This window comes from Bos indicus, chromosome 19, assembly GCF_029378745.1.
Source record: "Bos indicus isolate NIAB-ARS_2022 breed Sahiwal x Tharparkar chromosome 19, NIAB-ARS_B.indTharparkar_mat_pri_1.0, whole genome shotgun sequence".
Lineage (NCBI taxonomy): Eukaryota > Metazoa > Chordata > Mammalia > Artiodactyla > Bovidae > Bos > Bos indicus.
In genome coordinates, this window is record NC_091778.1 from 28,768,135 (window position 1) to 28,787,084 (window position 18,950).

The window sequence follows — 18,950 nt, forward strand, 5'->3', positions numbered from 1 at the left end:
TGCCCCCTTGTGTAGGTGGGGCTGGAAAACACTCACGAGGACCCTGATAGAGCCCACTGACCTGACTGAAGCCAACCTGGGGCATCTCATCTCTGATCTCAGTGAGCTCCTGGCTTCACAAGAGGGTTAGGCCTTATCACAAACTAACACTGCTGAATTCCCTGGTGGTCCAGTGATTAAGACTCCATGCTCTCACTGCCGAGGGCCTGGGATCTAAGATTCCACAAGCCATGTGGCACGACCAAGAAAAGAAAGAGAGAAGAAATAAACATTGCTGTTAAAGTTGGGGAACTCAAGGAAGTCCCCTCATGGTCTAGTGGTTAGGGTTTGGCACTACCACTGCCATGACCTGGATTTGATCCCTGGTCAGGGAACTGAGATCCTGCAAGTCACATGGAATGGCCAAAATATGAAAAAAATAAAACATGGGGAACTCAAAAGTTGTGAGGGTAGGGTTGAATTCTTGGGGCACAAGGATTTAGGAGAAGGAAAGACTCCCTCTGATCTGGACAGTGTCCAGAGTGGGGAGTGCCTTCAGACTTGTCCATGTGCCTCCAGTACTGGGGCCCAGGAAGACTTATACCTACCTCCCCTGCTGTCCTCCAGGGCCTGGAGGAGGATCTGGGCTACCTGGTGGGAGACTGTCTCCTGGCAGCTGCCTTCCTGTCCTATATGGGGCCCTTCCTGACCAACTACCGGGATGAGATAGTCAACCAAATCTGGATCAGGAAGGTAAGGCAGGGCTTGGGTGTGATGCATGAGTTCCTGGGCTCTAAGATCACAGCCTCTGGGAGTAACAGATGTTGGGAAGGGGCAGGGGTGCTGGGCTCTCATATCCAGGCTGAAGCTCCAGGCTTCTTCCATCCAGATTTCAGAGCTGCAGGTTCCTTGCTCACCCCGCTTCACATTCGACAACTTCCTGTCCAATCCTACCAAAGTTCGGGACTGGAACATTCAAGGGCTGCCCTCGGATGCCTTCTCCACTGAGAACGGCATCATTGTCACCCGTGGCAACAGGTGAGGATGTTGCTGGGAGCACAGGCCCAAGTGAAGGCTAAGCCTATCTTCTGACTCACACTTCCTCCTTCAGGTGGGCACTGATGATCGATCCGCAGGCCCAGGCTCTGAAATGGATCAAGAACATGGAAGGAAATCAGGTACAGGGCTGGGGATGGGGGAGGGCTGATTCGTCCCCTTAGATTCTCTTCCCAAGTCTGACTCTTTCTCAGATCCTACCCTTTGGCTATTACCCATCTTGTATCCCTCAGCATTTCTTCCATAGCTTCCCTTGCTTTCCAGGGCCTACAGATCATCGACCTGCAGATGAACGATTATCTCCGAATCCTAGAAAACGCCATCCAGTTTGGATATCCAGTTCTGCTCCAGAATGTGCAGGAATATCTGGATCCCACACTCAACCCTGTGCTCAACAAATCTGTAGCTCGAATTGGTCAGGGCCCAGGCTTATGGTGGGGTTGGGCTGAGACCAGCGAGGTCGGACCCATGGCAGGAAAGCGCTAGGTCTTTGGCTGTGTCTCCTACTACCTTGTCCCTGTATTCAGACACACCTGGGTTGGGGCCGTAGGCAGGCTGAGTCCCTGCTACTGGATTCCAGTTGGGGAACAATGGGTCAGCCCTGACCCACACTTGGTCCTGTGGAGTCCCTGCCCTTGACCCTCCTGTCAGTGCAGGTGGTCGGTTACTGATGCGCATTGGAGATAAGGAGGTGGAATACAATCCCAACTTCCGTTTCTACATCACCACCAAGCTCTCCAACCCCCACTACAGCCCAGAGACCTCAGCCAAGACCACCATTGTCAACTTCGCTGTCAAAGAACAGGTGGGTGGGGGCCGATGCCTAGACTGAACCAGGGTGAATCCAGAGGGCTGTAGAATTGGCCAGGACTGAGAAAAGGCTGAGATTGTGTCGGCAGCTGGGGATGTGGGGCTTGAGAGGTGTAAAGGGATGTAAAAGGTAAAGGTCACCAGAGTGGGGTTCTCACCACGGGTCCTGGCCATCTCAGGGCCTGGAGGCCCAGCTGCTGGGCATTGTGGTCCGGAAGGAGCGGCCGGAGCTGGAGGAGCAGAAGGACTCCCTGGTCATCAATATCGCCGCTGGCAAAAGGAAGCTCAAGGAGCTGGAGGACGAGATCCTTCGGTGAGACCCTGCCTCCCCCAGCCCACAGCCCGCGGGGTCTGCTCGAAGGCTTGACTACAGTCCCGGGGGCAGGGAGGGGGGCGCTGATGAGGGGTCGCCCATCCCCTGCTCCCGGCCAGGCTCAACACCCGCTGAAGCCCCTTTATCCACGCTCCTTTTGCCTTTTCTCCAGGCTGCTGAACGAGGCCACGGGCTCCTTGCTAGACGACGTGCAGCTGGTGAACACCCTGCGGACCTCCAAGATAACCGCCACTGAGGTGACCGAACAGCTAGAGACCAGCGAAACCACGGAGATCAACATCGACCTGGCCCGAGAGGTGAACCACAGCGACCTCCGGCCCCGCCCCCTCTCCGAGCCCCCGCCCCTCCGACCCTGACTCCGCCCCCTCCACAGGCTTACCGCCCCTGCGCCCAGCGGGCCTCTGTGCTGTTCTTCGTGCTCAACGATATGGGCCGCATCGACCCGATGTACCAGTTCTCCCTGGACGCCTACATCAGCCTCTTTATCCTCAGCATCGACAAGAGCCATCGCAGCAACAAGCTGGAGGACCGCATCGACTACCTGAACGAGTACCACACCTACGCTGTCTACAGGTCTGGGCGCCTCACCGCGTCCCGCACGCGCCCGGTGTGAGGCCCAGTGGCTCTGTGCCCACCATCCCCTCTGGTTTTGTGCTTTGGAGCTGCCCCTGCCACCGCCCCTGGTCCCCTGCTCTTCTCACCATACACCTCCCCTGGACAGTGTCCACCCTTTGGCTGACCATCACCATGGGCTGACCAGTCCCAGTCCCAGTGTCTCCCTTGAGCATTAAGCCTTGTGTGGAGGACCTACCCCTGTGCCAGCACTTCTCAAAAGGTTAATGTGTCCACGACGCAGGTTAATGTAGACTCCGACTCAGTAGGTCTGGGCTGGGACCTGGGAACCTGCATTTCTAACAAGCTCCCAGGTGAAGCTGCTGCTCGTGGTCTGTGGCTCTGACTTTGAGTAGTGAGGTTCCTAACCCCCCTCCTGGACATCCCACAGACCCCTCAAGGTCAACCTGTTTCACGTCCAACTCGTCTCCCCTCTTTCTTCAGGGGCTGCACCCCTGAGTGGCACCAACAGCCACCTCCCAGGCACCTGAACTGGGAGAGATTCCTGGCTCTTCACTGCCCTTCACCTCGCAGATCAGTCCACAGGTTTTGCTCATGATTCTTTCTGCACACCGTTCCCCCTTCCCACCCAAGTCTGTCCACTGCCATGACTCACTTCAATTGAAGTCACCGTGATCTTTCTTTCTGAATTCCCCCGCGGGTTCCCAACAGGTCCTTCTGCCTCCAGCTCTGTCCCTCTCCAATCTGTCCTGCGGTCAGCAACGTGAGCCTTTCAAACACACGAATCTGGCCGTGCCACCCCAGCCCCAGCTTCCATTCTGTGGTGGTAGTTTTGTGTCCAATAGCCATAAAGTCCTCCATACCTTGGCTGCCACCTGCCCTGCAGCCTCACCTTCCCCCTCCTTACACTGGACCCTGAGCATCGCTGAAGCCCTGCACACCATGGTTTTCTCACCACCACTGCCTCCTTGGCCTGTATCTGAGCTCTCCCTGGCATCCTCCCCTCTCCTCTCTGCCACATCACGGTAACTCTGCTGCACCTCCGGCTCCGCTCCAGGCAGGAGAGTGCTGCCACTCATGTATAGGATTCATCTTGTCACACGGTAACCTCTCATGTCCTCTCATATGGTCCCTCATTTGTCCTCCCCACTCTGCCTGACTTCCTCCAGGACAGCAGGACAGAGACTGTATTCATTCACCTTTGTGTCTTCAGGACCTGGCAGTGTACCTGGCACATAGCCGGGGTCCAGTCAGTGTTGAGGAAATTCTGGGAGAACCACATCCTCTCTCTAGAGCCCTAAAGGCTAGGCTGTTTACAGGAGGTTTGGATTAGAGGTTGATGAAGGTCCTCCCTATAGGCAGGGCTCTGTGATTGTCGGGTCTTCACTCAGGAAGCCTCGATGCTGAGTATCGTGCCTCCCAAACCCCCACCCCCTGCCCCTCCCAGGTACACCTGCCGCACGCTTTTCGAGCGCCACAAGCTGCTATTCAGTTTTCAGATGTGTGCCAAAATTCTGGAGACTTCTGGGAAACTCAACATGGATGAATACAACTTCTTTCTACGCGGGGGCGTGGTGAGTTGGGTAGAGTATATCTGAGTGTGGGGTGGACAAGGTCGGGAATGGAGCCCAGATGCAGAGGGTAAGCCCAGGATCCAGCAAGTGAGCGGAGGAAAGCTGCCAGGAGCAGGTGTATGACAAGCTCCCGGGGGCCATGAGGAGTGGCTTGCCCGCATTACAGGTGGGGCTTTGAGCCCCTTCCCTGTGACCCACTGATTGGCATGATCTGGCCACTCTTGCACTGACTCTCAGGCCACTCCTTCCCCATCCTGGATTCCGTGGTCACTGTTACACTCTCTCCCTTCCAAACACCCTCAGCCCCTTTGCCTTCTCCCCACTCCAGCGGCACAGGCTTCTCACTGTCGCAGGCATGTCTCACCCCAGGGCCTTCACACCAGCTGTTCCTTCTGCCAGAAAATTGTTCCCACAGGTATACACTGTGCCCCTCCCTCTCCTCCTTTAAGGCTTGATTCAAATCTCACCTCACCGAGATTTCCTTGACTGTCTTAATATTTCCAGCTACCCTTAAGCACTTCCAGTCTCCCTTAATCTTCCTCAACTTATTCTCTTTTTCCATGGCACTGCCATCTTTAACCTACTAGATAACTATTTGCTGTGTTTTTGGTTCATTATCTGCTGTTCCATGTGGGAAAATAAGCTCCTCAAGGGCAGAGGTATTTGTCTTTTATGTTCAGTGGTGTGTCTAGAGTGCTTAAAACATAGTTGGTGAACACTAAATATTTGTTAAATTAATAAGTGACAGTGAACAGGTTGTGCTTCTTAAGGGTGCAGCTGCAATTGCCATCATTCAGGTAGAAGGCAGTATTGCCAGGATACCACAAGAGGGCGCCCGCTTCCTAACTTTGGACTGTGCCTTCACCCACATGGTGGCTCAGATACACAGGCTCCCCCTTTCCTTCCATTTATTTCCCCAATAAAGGTGGATTCCAATCCATCTCAGATTCCTTTCTTTCATGTCTTCATTTTGTTTCATGAAATACTTATCTTGGCTTTTTCACCTTGAAAAAAACAAAAAAACCTATTCTTTTGGGATCAGATCAAATCAGATGAGATCAGTTGCTCAGTCGTGTCCGACTCTTCGCGACCCCATGAATTGCAGCTCGCCAGGCCTCCCTGTCCATCACCAAGTCCCGGACTTCACTCAGACTCACGTCCATCGAGTCAGTGATGCCATCCAGCCATCTCATGCTCTGTCGTCCCCTTCTCCTCTTGCCCCCAATCCCTCCCAGCATCAGAGTCTTTTCCAATGAGTCAACTCGTCGCATGAGGTGGCCAAAGTACTGGAGTTTCAGCTTTAGCATCATTCCTTCCAAAGAAATCCCAGGGCTGATCTCCTTCATAATGGACTAGTTGGATCTCCTTGCAGTCCAAGGGACTCTCAAGAGTCTTCTCCAACACCACAGTTCAAAAGCATCAATTCTTCTGCACTCAGCCTTCTTCACAGTCCAACTCTCACATCCATACATGACCACAGGAAAAACCATAGCCTCGACTAGATGAACCTTTGTTGGCAAAGTAATGTCTCTGTTTTTCAATATGCTGTCTAGGTTGGTCATAACTTCCCTTCCAAGGAGTAAGCGTCTTTTAATTTCATGGCTGCAGTCATCATCTGCAGTGATTTTGGAGCCCAGAAAAATAAAGTCTGACACTGTTTCCACTGTTTCCCCATCTATTTCCCATGAAGTGATGGGACCGGATGCCATGATCTTCGTTTTCTGAATGTTGAGCTTTAAGCCAACTTTTTCACTCTCCACTTTCACTTTCATCAAGAGGCTTTTGAGTTCCTCTTCACTTTCTGCCATAAGGGTGGTGTCATCTGCATATCTGAGGTTATTGATATTTCTCCCGGCAATCTTGATTCCAGCTTGTGTTTTTTCCAGTCCAGCATTTCTCATGATGTGCTCTGCATATAAGTTAAATAGACAGGGCGACAATATACAGCCTTGACATACTCCTTTTCTTATTTGGAACCAGTCTGTTGTTCCATGTACAGTTCTAACTGTTGCTTCCTGACCAGCATACAGATTTCTCAAGAGGCAGGTCAGGTGGTCTGGTATTCCCATCTCTTTCAGAATTTTCCACAGTTTATTGTGATCCACACAAAGGCTTTGGCATAGTCAATAAAGCAGAAATAGATGTTTTTCTGGAACTCTCTTGCTTTTTCCATGATCCAGCAGATGTTGGCAATTTGGTCTCTGGTTCCTCTGCCTTTTCTAAAACCAGCTTGAACATCAGGAAGTTCATGGTTCACATATTGCTGAAGCCTGGCTTGGAGAATTTTGAGCATTACTTTACTAGCCTGTGAGATGAGTGCAATTGTGTGGTAGTTTGAGCATTCTTTGGCATTGCCTTTCTTTGGGATTGGAATGAAAACTGACCTTTTCCAGTCCTGTGGCCACTGCTGAGTTTTCCAAATTTGCTGGCATATTGAGTGCAGCACTTTCACAGCATCATCTTTCAGGATTTGGAATTTCAGCTCAACTGGAATTCTATCACCTCCACTAGCTTTGTTCGTAGTGATGCTTTCTAAGGCCCACTTGACTTCACATTCCACGTTGTCTGGCTCTAGGTCAGTGATCACACCATCGTGATTATCTGGGTCATGAATATCTTTTTTGTACAGTTCTTCTGTGTATTCATGGAAAAGAAATGAAGAAAAGCAAAATGGCTGTCTGGGGAGGCCTTACAAATAGCTATGAAAAGAAGAGAAGCGAAAAGCAAAGGAGAAAAGGAAAGATATAAACATCTGAATGCAGAGTTCCAAAGAATAGCAAGAAGAGATAAGAGATAAGATCGCTGAAGCCTTCTTCAGCGATCAATGCAAAGAAATAGAGGAAAACAACAGAATGGGAAAGACTAGAGATCTCTTCAAGAAAATCAGATACCAAAGGAACATTTCATGCAAAGATGGGCTCAGTAAAGGACAGAAATGGTATGGACCTAACAGAAGCAGAAGATATTAAGAAGAGATGGCAAGAATACACAGAACTGTACAAAAAGATCTTTTGGGATAGTCTGGGTCAATGCTTTTCTCCTCTCTCGTCCCCCTGCCCCAGGTCTTGGATCGTGAGGGCCAAATGGATAACCCTTGTACCACCTGGCTCGCAGATGCCTACTGGGATAACATCACAGAGCTGGACAAACTGACCAACTTCCATGGGCTCATGAACTCCTTTGAGCAGTATCCTCGGGACTGGAACCTGTGGTATACCAACGCCACCCCCGAGAAGGCCATGCTGCCAGGTGCCTGGAGCCAGGCCTCCCTCTCCTTTCTCTTCCCTCCTTCAGCCTCACACCTGCTCTTTCCTCTAATTCCTTCCATGTCTCTCCCAAGTTCCCTCAGCACATCTGCCCCCTGGCCCAGTGTCCCCGAAGGCGTCTCTTTGTTCAGATTGCCTGCTCCTCCGGGCTCACTAACCTTAACCTTAACCTTGCCCCCAGGTGAGTGGGAAAATGCCTGCAATGAAATGCAACGAATGCTGATTGTTCGCTCCCTGCGCCAGGACCGTGTGGCCTTCTGTGTAACTTCTTTTATCGTCTCCAACCTTGGCTCCCGCTTCATTGAGCCGCCTGTGCTAAACATGAAGTTGGTCAGTGGCTCTTTTGCCTTCCCACCTGCTTCTCCCTGTCCCAGTCTGCCACCCGCACTTCTTCAGTCTCTCCCGAGACCTCACCTGGCCTTCTGCCTAAGGTCACACCCTGTGCTGCTGGCAGGTGATGGAGGACTCGGCCCCACGGACCCCACTGGTGTTCATCCTGTCCCCCGGCGTGGACCCCACCAGTGCCTTGCTCCAGCTGGCTGAGCATACAGGCATGGCCCAGCGCTTCCACGCTCTGTCTCTGGGCCAGGGCCAGGCCCCCATCGCGGCTCGGCTCCTCCGAGAGGGTGTGGTTCAGGGTCAGTGTCTACCCAGTTCTTCTGCCCCCAACCATGGCCCTGGCCTGACTATCCACCAGCTCCCTCCTGTCACCCTGCTGTCACTGCAGCTCCCTCTCCTCCAGAAGGCCTTGGGGTTGGCACCTGAGCACTTGGACCTTCCCCCTAAACTAGCCCCTCTACCAGAGGAACAGTGTGGGGACAGACGGGGCATAGGGAGTGGTTCCCACCACATCAGCACCCCCTTGCAGGACACTGGGTATTCCTCGCCAACTGCCACCTGTCGCTGTCCTGGATGCCAAACCTGGATAAACTGGTGGAGCAGCTGCAGGTGGAGGATCCGCACCCTTCTTTCCGCCTCTGGCTCAGCTCCAGCCCCCACCCAGACTTCCCCATCTCCATCTTGCAGGCCAGCATCAAGATGACCACAGAGCCACCAAAGGTATGGGCAACTGTAGACAGCAGCAGTGCCCATGCCAGCAGGCATACGTGTCGTCCTCCTGGCCTCAGAGAGAGGGTTTAACCTTAACAACAAGGCTGCTGTTCTGATTCTACTGTCCTCAGAAATTCCACTTCTGCGTGCCAAACTCTTAGAACATAGTAGTAATAGCTAACTTTTTTTGAGTGTTATTACATGCCAGGCATTGTTCTAAATGCTTACGTTTTTTAATTCATTTAACATACACACACACACTTGCCTATCAGGTAAGTACTATCAGCCCCATTTTACAGGTAGGAAACTGAGGCAAAGGAAGAGTATATAACTAGTGTGTGGACCTGTCAGCCCCTTCCTCCTCCGGACACTTCCTTATATTCTCTCCCTACTGTCACTTCCTGGCCTTTCTCCTTCCCTCCAGCTCTACTGAAATTTTTATCTCCAGTACTACAAGGTCACCTTGGAATGCAATCATACCAATCTTTTAAAATCTGATTATGTCACTACATCCTGCCCATTTACCTCTGCTTAAATTATTTTTGGAGGCAGTGGCACCCCACTCCAGCACTCTTGCCTGGAAAATCCCATGGATGGAGGAGCCTGGTAGGCTGCAGTCCATGGGGTCGCTAAGAATTGAACACGACTGAGTGACTTCACTTTCACTTTTCACTTTCATGTATTGGAGAAGGAAATGGCAACCCACTCCAGTGTTCTTGCCTGGAGAATCCCGGGGACGGGGGAGCCTGGTGGGCTGCCGTCTATGGGGTTGCACAGAGTCGGACATGACTGAAGCAACTTAGCAGCAGGAAACTATTTTAGTAGCTTCTTGTTGCTTTTAATCAAGTTCACAGCCCTATTCACATGGCCTGTGTGCCCCTGCGAGCACCTCTCCTGCTTTGTTTGTCGCAACTTTCCCCTTCGCTTTCTTTACCTACACCATCAACTTTTAAAATTGTTTCGCTGTTCTTCCTTGACAGACTGTGTTCTCTAGCCTGGTGCTTTTTCATGAACTGTCCTCCCTATTTTCCTCCCCACCCCCTTCTTTGCCCCTTTAGGTCTCAGTCCCACCAGCACTTTCTCAGGAATCCTCTTGACTGTTCCCTCTGACCTTCCAATTCAAGAACTTTACACCTGTTAGTGTGATTCTGGTTAATACCTGACTTCTCTTCTAGACTGTAAGCTCAAGAGGGCAGAGACTGTGTCTTTTTCATCTCCCTCACCATTTTGCTCATCCTGTGACCAATGCAAGGACCTGTTTGTAGTAGGTGCTCAATAAATGAGAACTGATCAGATGCACAGGCATGCGGATGTCTTTCATCATTAAATCCTTCTTTGGCCACCTTGGGGAGGCTAGCACAGCTGACTGTCCCCCTAGTTTCCCTGATACACTCCTGGTCCTCCTTCTGTTTCTTGCGACATCATTGATTACTTCTGTGTTTCTTTCTCCTCCTGTCCTGTCCTCATTCTACATTTCCTCCCTTCACAAGTTGATGGAGAAACTGTCCTCTTCCTGATTTCAACCCCAATCCCCGTCTCTGGCTCCATTACTGAACTCAGTGCCAGGTGTGAATTCCATCTGGTTACAAAGTACTTCTTTTTGGCACTCCAGCATCATAAATTACTAGCTCTCAAAACAAGTCTTCAGCTCCTGCAGGCAGATTATCTCCTTGGCCCATTTTTGTTAATCAGTCAGTTCAGTTGCTCAGTTGTGTCTGACTCTTTGTGACCCCATGGACTGCAGCACTCCAGGCTTCCCTGTCCATCACCAACTCCTGGAGCCTACTCAAATTCATGTCCATTGCGTTGGTGATGCCATCCAACCACCTCATCCTCTGTCATCCCCTTTTCCTCCCACCTTCAATCTTTCCCAGCATCAGGGTCTTTTCCAGTGAGTTAGGGTTCTTCACATCAGGTAGCCAAAGTATTGGAGTTTCAGCTTCAGCATCAGTCCTACCAATGTACACCCAGGACTGATCTCCTTTAGGATGGACTGGTTGGATCTCCTTGCAGTCCAAGGGACTGTCAAGAATCTTCTCCAACACCACAGTTCAAAAGCATCAGTTCTTCAGTGCTCAGCTTCCTTTATAGTCCAACTCACATCCATACATGACTACTGGAAAAAACCATAGCCTTGACTAGACGGACCTTTGTTGACAAAGTAATATCTCTGCTTTTTTATATACCGTCTAGGTTTGTCATAGTTTTTCTTCCAAGGAGCAAGTGTCTTTAAATTTCATGGCTGCAATTACCATCTGCAGTGATTTTTCAGCCTAAGAAAATAAAGTCTCTCACTGTTTCCATTGTTTCCCCATCTATTTGCCATGAAGTGATGGGACCAGATGTCATGATCTTAGTTTTCTGCATGTTGAGTTTTAAGCCAACTTTTTCACTCTCCTCTTTCACTTTCATCAAGAGGCTCTTTAGTTTTTTTCTTCACTTTCTGCCATAAGGGTGGTGTCATCTGCGTATCTGAGGTTATTGATCTTTCTCCCGGCAATCTTGATTCCAGCTTGTGCTTCATCGAGCCTGGTATTTCGCATGATGTACTCTGCATATAAGTTAAATAATCAGGGTGACAATATACAGCCTTGATGTACTCCTTTCCCGATTTGGAACCAGTCTGTTGTTCCATGTTGTTAATGGCACCACTAATTTTTAAAAATCTATGTTTAAAGTTGATTTTTATTTACCTTTATTTTCTTCTGTCAACAAAAGTAGTCCGTCTTCCCATTAAAAAAATGTCAAACAGTTCAGATATGTGTTGTCAAAGAGATGCAACCCTTCTTTTTTAATTTGTTAAGAGCCTTTCTTATTGCCTTCTAAGAGAGGGCCCTCTGTTGTCTGAACTCCACCCTCTGTAATGGGTAGAGGTGTGTTGGCCCTGAGGTAGATGCTGTTTAGGTCGGTTTAATAAGCAGTAACCATGGAGGCTAGGAAAGTTATGACCAACCTAGATAGCGTATTCAAAAACAGAGACATTACTTTGCCTTGTACTTGGGTTTGATCCCTGGTTGGGAAACTAAGATCCCATATGCTGTGGGGTAACTAAGCCTGATATAAGCCTGATATAAGCGTCTGAATGCAGAGTTCCAAAGAATAGCAAGAAGAGATAAGAAAGCCTTCCTCAGCGATCAGTGCAAAGAAATAGAGGAAAACAACAGAATGGGAAAGACTAGAGGTCTCTTCAAGAAAATTAGAGATACAAGGGAACATTTCATGCAAAGATGGGCTCGATAAAGGACAGAAATGGTATGGACCTAGCAGAAGCAGAAGATATTAAGAAGAGGTGGCAAGAATACACAGAAGAACTGTACAAAAAAGATATTCATGACCCAGATAATCACGATGGTGTGATCACTGACCTAGAGCCAGACAACGTGGAATGTGAAGTCAAGTGGGCCTTAGAAAGCATCACTATGAACAAAGCTAGTGGAGGTGATAGAATTCCAGTTGAGCTATTCCAAATCCTGAAAGATGATGCTGTGAAAGTGCTGCACTCAATATGCCAGCAAATTTGGAAAACTCAGCAGTGGCCACAGGACTGGAAAAGGTCAGTTTTCATTCCAATCCCAAAGAAAGGCAATGCCAAAGAATGCTCAAACTACCACACAATTGCACTCATCTCACAGGCTAGTAAAGTAATGCTCAAAATTCTCCAAGCCAGGCTTCAGCAATATGTGAACCATGAACTTCCTGATGTTCAAGCTGGTTTTAGAAAAGGCAGAGGAACCAGAGACCAAATTGCCAACATCTGCTGGATCATGGAAAAAGCAAGAGAGTTCCAGAAAAACATCTATTTCTGCTTTATTGACTATGCCAAAGCCTTTGTGTGGATCACAATAAACTGTGGAAAATTCTGAAAGAGATGGGAATACCAGACCACCTGACCTGCCTCTTGAGAAATCTGTATGCTGGTCAGGAAGCAACAGTTAGAACTGGACATGGAACAACAGACTGGTTCCAAAGAGGAAAAGGAGTACATCAAGGCTGTATATTGTCGCCCTGTCTATTTAACTTATATGCAGAGTACATCATGAGAAATGCTGGGCTGGAAGAAGCACAAGCTGGAATCAAGATTGCTGGGAGAAATATCAATAACCTCAGATATGCAGATGACACCACCCTTATGGCAGAAAGTGAAGAGGAACTAAAAAGCTTCTTGATGAAGGTGAAAGAGGAGAGTGAAGAAGTTGGCTTAAAACTCAACATTTAGAAAACGAAAATCATGGCATCTGGTCCCATCACTTCATGGGAAATAGATGGGGAAACAGTGTCAGACTTTATTTTTCTTCAAAATCACTGCAGATGGTGACTGCAGCCATGAAATTAAAAGACGCTTACTCATTGGAAGAAAAGTTATGACCAACCTAGATAGCATATTGAAAAGCAGAGACATTCATTACTTTGCCAACAAAGGTCTGTCTAGTCAAGGCTATGGTTTTTCCTGTGGTCATGTATGGATGTAAGAGTTGGACTGTGAATAAGGCTGAGCGCCAAAGAATTGATGCTTTTGAACTGTGGTGTCGGAAAAGACTCTTGAGAGTCCCTTGGACTGCCAGGAGATCCAACCAGTCCATTCTGAAGGAGATCAGCCCTGGGATTTCTTTGGAAGGACTGATGTTAAAGCTGAAACTCCAGTACTTTGGCCACCTCACGCGAAGAGTTGACTCATTGGAAAAGACTCTGATGCTGGGAGGAATTGGGGGCAGGAGGAGAAGGGGACAACAGAGGATGAGATGTCTGGATGGCATCACTGACTCAATGGATGTGAGTCTGAGTGAACTCCGGGACTTGGTGATGGACAGGGAGGCCTGGCGAGCTGCGATTCATGGGGTCGCAAAGAGTCGGACACGAACTGAAGTGAACTGAACTGAACTGAACCATGGAGGCAATGATGAATGGGAGCAAATATCAGGAGGAAAGAGGAACCAGACAGGATGGCTTTGTAGTGAGTGGGTCACCAGGGGAGGCAGTCCTGTTGGAGGTCAGCCCAGGAGAGTTGTCCATGACAGGCTGCCTGCTGGTGATGCAGAACCTTCCTGCAATCCACCGAGCCTTCTGAGAAAGGACATTCAGATGTGCTTGGTGCAACTGAATTCCTTTTAGAAGCTGACAAAGAGACCAATATTTTAAAAAAATTTTGAAAAGAACTTTACATTTACAGAAAAGTTGTAAGAATAATAGTACAGAGAACCCCCTATACGTTACCCAAATCCATCTGTAGTTAACATTTTGTCCCACTTGCTTTATCATTTGATCTCTGTTTTTCTCTCTCTCCACTCACACTTCTGAAACATTTGAGAGTAAATTGTATATCCTGGCCCTTTACTGCCACATACTGTAGTGTATTTCAGTGGAAAGGACTCACTCCTAAGAATCAGGGTGTTCTCTTATATAACTGCAACATGGTTGCTGACTTCAGTAAATTGATACACTATTTTAATCTAAATGTATTATGTGTTCCGATTTTGTTAAGTGTTGCAGTCTTCATATACATACGCAGATGGGTTTCTAGGCCCTTTATGCTGTTCATTGATCAAGTTGTTTATCCTGGGGTCAATACACACTGTGTTAATTACTCTCTAGCTCTATAATAATTCTTGATGGCTGGGGAAGGCAAATCTTCCTACCTTATTCTTCTCTAGGCTATTCCTGATCTTTTATTCTCTAACATAAATTTTGGAATTACCTTGTCAAGTTTCACCAAAAGAGTCCTATTGATCAATTTGGGGGAAATCAACATCTTTAGGATATTGAGCTTCTCAATCCATGAGTACAGTAGGTCTCTCCATTTATTCTTTCTTTTAATAAAATTTTGTAAATTTTCTAAAGTTATATACATTTATATTAGATTTATTCCTCAGTGCTTTACATGACTTGATGATGTTATAAATGATAGTTTTAAAAATCAGATTTTCTATTTGTTCCTGGTCTAACCAATGTTCTTACTTCTGTTTTCTCCCTGCTCCCTTTTGTCCATCATGTTGAATCTCCTTAGAACACTGTTTCAATGTATCACTGTCCTATTCAAAACAGAAATGGCTCCAGGGTTCCTAGTGAATCGGGTCCAGTCAGCTCAAAATGCCCTTCTTACTGTATTGCCATCTGCTCACAGTCCTTCTTACCCTATCTGAGCACTTCACTTGATTTCAGAAAGATCCTCTTCTCACTTTATCTCCCCTTTGTGCCTTTATTCCTTCAGTTCTTCCCATCTCTGGACAGCCCTCCTCTCAGCCTCGTTACATCCTTTCTATTTGTAAGACTTAGCCAAACCCCAACCTGCTCATGAAGCCTGATAAATCCAATCATATAGCTCATTCCTCTTTGATGATATGTCACTAGATCTTGTGTGACACAACTAAGACCCCACATGGCCGAATTAATAAGAAATTGTGTACATTTCTTATTAATTCGGCCATGTGGGGTCTTAGTTGTGTCACACAAGATCTTATATCGTGGCATGTGGATTCAGTAGTTGTGGTGCAAGGGCTTAGTCGCTTGGCAGCATGTGGGATCTTAGTTCCCTCACTGGGATCACACCCACATCCTCTGCATTGCAAGGCAGATTCTCAACCAATGGACCATGAAGGAAGTTCCCATGTTTATGTTTTTGTTCATATTTTTTGGCACTCACAAATTGAGTTGGCCTACCCACCACTGGGGAGAAGGCAGTGGCACCCCACTCCAGTACTGTTGCCCAGAAAATCCCATGGATGGAGGAGCCTGGTGGGCTGCAGTCCATGGGGTCGCAAGAGTCGGACACGACTGAAGCGACTTAGTGGTAGTAGTAGTACCCACCACTGAGAACATCACGGTTGAGGGGATCAAGGAGTGGGGGTGGAGATGAGAAGGCAGGGCTGCCACGGGTCCATACAGCGCCCGAGCGTGAGGAGGAGGACAGCAAGCCCTGTGGATGAGTGCATGTCTTGGCATGCAGCTCAAGGGCTGGATTTCAACCTTCACTCATTTCTTCAGCCAGTGCCCTTATGCAATGAGCAAGCTCCACAACTGAACATGATGGTGCTAGTGTTAGGGCCATGCAAGATGCATGTCATCCCATCTCTGTACGTCCTTGTCCCCAGGGCCTAAAGGCCAACATGACTCGTCTTTACCAACTGATGACAGAACCACAGTTTTCCCGCTGCTCCAAGCCCACCAAGTATAAGAAACTGCTGTTCGCACTGTGCTTCTTTCACTCTGTGTTACTTGAACGCAAAAAGTTCCTGCAACTTGGCTGGAACATCATCTACGGCTTCAATGACTCTGACTTTGAGGTTTGTGCTGACCAGGGTCCCTCACCCCACCCTCCCTCCTTACACTTTCTGCCCCGAGGCTGCCCTGCAGGAATCATCACTGACTGGAAGCCCCTGGAAGAATTCCTGCCATAACTGTGTGTGGGGCTGGGGGTGTGGGCTGGGGCCATGCACAGGTGTCAGAGAACTTGCTGAGCCTCTACCTGGACGAGTATGAGGAGACGCCCTGGGATGCACTCAAGTACCTCATCTCCGGGGTCAACTATGGTGGACACGTCACGGATGACTGGGACCGGCGCCTGCTGACCACCTACATCAATGACTATTTCTGTGACCAGGCTCTCTTGACCCCCTCCTACCGGTGAGGGGGGCACTGAATGGGGTGCCAGGTGGCAGGATTGGGGGTAGGGGCAGTGTTTGAGGAGTGAATGGGAGATGGGAGGTGAAGTAAGAGCAGAGAGTTGGATGGATAGGGCCTTGGCCTGGCATGGGAGCCCCAAGTCCCCACAGTGCGGTGATAATTCCGCACTGACTCCCCAGGTTGTCAGTGTTGGAGACCTATTTTATCCCCAAGGATGGGAGCCTGGCCTCGTACAAAGAGTACATCAGCATGTTGCCTGGCATGGACCCCCCAGAGGCTTTTGGCCAGCACCCCAATGCCGATGTGGCCTCCCAGATCACAGAGGCACGCACTCTGTTTGAGACTCTGCTTTCCCTGCAACCCCAGATTACACCCACCAGGGCCGGAGGCCAGAGTCGGGAGGAGAAGGTAAGGACAGACAGACAGTCACCTGGGGGAGGGAAACCAAGGAGGAAGAGAGGTCTACACTCAACACTCCTGCTTCGGCAGGTCCTTGAATTGGCTGCCGATGTGAAACAGAAGATCCCGGAAATGATCGACTATGAGGGGACCCGAAAACTACTGGCTATGGACCCCTCCCCACTCAATGTGGTCCTTTTGCAGGAGATTCAGAGATACAACAAGCTGATGGAGACCATCCTGTGAGATGGGGGGAGGTGGGGCTCTGTGTAACGCAGGGATGGGGCAAGAGGAAAGGCCTTCACGCCCTGCCTAGGATGTCTCTCCCAGGCCCATCCCATCTATGATCCTCCACCTTTCCCCATCCAGCTTCTCACTGACAGACCTAGAAAAAGGCATCCAGGGCCTCATCGTCATGTCTACCAGCCTGGAAGAGATTTTCAATTGCATTTTTGATGCCCATGTCCCTCCGCTCTGGGGAAAGGTAAGATTATCTCACTGTTGATCCTTCTCCAACAATGAACTCTACTTTTACTCCTGGACCTGCAGCCTCCTGGTCCTAGGGAAGCCTATAGCAGAAAGCAGTGAGCCTGGGCTTCGGAGTCAGACAGGTTCAAGGTTGAAATCTGACTCTGCCCTTCACTGACTGACTTTGCAAAGTTGTTAACATAGAAACTTACCCAGGGCAAGTCCCTAAGTTTCTCCAAGGATGTTTCAAGGGTTCCTAGTACTGTGCACCTTAAAAGGTGTTTCATTAATGGTAACTGGTTAGCATTGCTGGTGCTGTTGTTAATAGTTGTCGTTTTATGCTTCTTTCCTGGAAATTGGCTTTTGGAGAGCTTTGCTGAACTATGGTTTGGGGAACAGGGGCTGACACTATATATTCTTCTATCTGCTTCAAATGTTCACAGTAAGAATTTGAATGCATGAATAAGTGAATGAATAAACACACACTACCTCCTGCTTCAGGCCTACCCCTCACAGAAGCCATTGGCTTCATGGACCCGGGACTTGGCCATGCGTGTGGAGCAGTTTGAGATGTGGGCCAGCCGTGCACGGCCTCCTGTGATCTTCTGGCTGTCTGGCTTCACCTTTCCCACTGGCTTCCTCACTGCCGTGCTGCAGTCTTCAGCTCGCCAAAACAATGTGAGCCATGTGGACAGTGTGATGGGAATGGATACTGATGATATGTATTTGCTCTCCTCTGTGTGTGTGGGAGGATCCTCCCTTATTCTCACCTTCAATCTCCAGATTTCAGTGGACAGCCTCTCTTGGGAGTTTATTGTTTCCACTGTGGATGACAGCAACCTAGTGTATCCACCCAAGGTGGGTGCCACATGTGCTTAGGGTTCTGAGCAGAGGGGAGTCTGGTGGAGGAGGAGGGGCTGGGAGCAAAGGTGGGAAACGACTGGTTGAGAGTGAGGGGAGGAAAAAGGTGGCAGGACAGGGGTGGGGGCATTGGCAACTGAGGGTCTGGATTTACCCGCAACCTGTTCCCATGTCTCCCCAGGATGGTGTCTGGGTTCGGGGTCTATACCTGGAGGGTGCGGGCTGGGACCGGAAGAACTCCTGCTTGGTGGAGGCAGAACCCATGCAGCTTGTCTGCCTCATGCCCACCATCCACTTCCGGCCTACTGAGAGCCGCAAGAAGAGTGCCAAGGGTGGGACAGTTTGCCCCCTTCCTAGTTTGCCTGCCCCCTCCCTAGTTTGCATCCTAACCCAGCCTCCGCTCCCCAGCACCGCTCCCCCCGCCCCCCCCCCCCATCTGCTCCTGCCCTGCTTTCCCAGTGGCTCCAGGGTCTGACTCATTCTCCTGTCCTTTCCTGCAGGCATGTATTCCTGTCCCTGCTATTACTATCCCAACCGGGCAGGCAGCTCAGACCGTGCATCCTTCGTTATTGGCATCGACCTCCGCTCTGGGACCATGACCTCTGATCACTGGATCAAGAGAGGCACTGCTCTACTCATGAGCCTGGATAACTGAGAGGGCCTCTTCTTCTTTCCGTTTGGGGGGGGTGAGGGTCGAGGACTTAAGGAGCCAAGGCTGATAATGTACCTCGGACAGAGACCAGGCTTCACTCAGGCCTTTACCTCGGTTGAATTTGTCGTGTGATGAGGCCCTGGTAATACCTAGTCGTGTTAGAAGAATTGTATCGGAGCTCAGCTCAGTAAAACATCCCCGACCACAAGCCCCAAGTCTCTCAATGGGATGGTTGGGGTTTGAGGGGCAGGGGGGTAGTCGGGAGGAAGCCCAGGCCTTACGGAGGATGAGCGCTCCTGTGGGCTGCTGCG

The 18,950-nt window shown here is 49.5% G+C and overlaps 1 protein-coding gene across 11 annotated transcripts in view; it reads left to right on the forward strand.

Annotated features, from left to right (window-relative positions):
• Positions 1 to 18,847, forward strand: part of DNAH2 (dynein axonemal heavy chain 2) — a 108,464-nt gene extending 89,617 nt beyond the window's left edge. For 3 of the 11 annotated variants that reach the window (XM_019982262.2, XM_070773018.1, XM_070773021.1), the window contains 22 exons: positions 607 to 732; positions 869 to 1,017; positions 1,091 to 1,157; positions 1,300 to 1,450; positions 1,692 to 1,840; positions 2,025 to 2,158; positions 2,331 to 2,475; positions 2,553 to 2,752; positions 4,200 to 4,326; positions 7,389 to 7,575; positions 7,774 to 7,922; positions 8,047 to 8,230; positions 8,461 to 8,651; positions 15,728 to 15,919; positions 16,075 to 16,259; positions 16,439 to 16,667; positions 16,749 to 16,900; positions 17,028 to 17,142; positions 17,628 to 17,804; positions 17,910 to 17,984; positions 18,169 to 18,319; positions 18,488 to 18,847. In XM_019982262.2, the coding sequence (XP_019837821.2) occupies positions 607 to 732; positions 869 to 1,017; positions 1,091 to 1,157; positions 1,300 to 1,450; positions 1,692 to 1,840; positions 2,025 to 2,158; positions 2,331 to 2,475; positions 2,553 to 2,752; positions 4,200 to 4,326; positions 7,389 to 7,575; positions 7,774 to 7,922; positions 8,047 to 8,230; positions 8,461 to 8,651; positions 15,728 to 15,919; positions 16,075 to 16,259; positions 16,439 to 16,667; positions 16,749 to 16,900; positions 17,028 to 17,142; positions 17,628 to 17,804; positions 17,910 to 17,984; positions 18,169 to 18,319; positions 18,488 to 18,642 (3,390 nt within the window). In that variant the 3' untranslated portion in view covers positions 18,643 to 18,847. Of the gene's footprint in view, positions 1 to 606; positions 733 to 868; positions 1,018 to 1,090; positions 1,158 to 1,299; positions 1,451 to 1,691; positions 1,841 to 2,024; positions 2,159 to 2,330; positions 2,476 to 2,552; positions 2,753 to 4,199; positions 4,327 to 7,388; positions 7,576 to 7,773; positions 7,923 to 8,046; positions 8,231 to 8,460; positions 8,652 to 15,727; positions 15,920 to 16,074; positions 16,260 to 16,438; positions 16,668 to 16,748; positions 16,916 to 17,027; positions 17,143 to 17,627; positions 17,805 to 17,909; positions 17,985 to 18,168; positions 18,320 to 18,487 lie in introns of those variants that run through there. The other 8 variants (XM_070773019.1, XR_011561981.1, XR_011561982.1 and 5 more) reach the window with 8 other exon arrangements.
• The last annotated feature ends 103 nt before the right edge of the window (positions 18,848 to 18,950 follow it).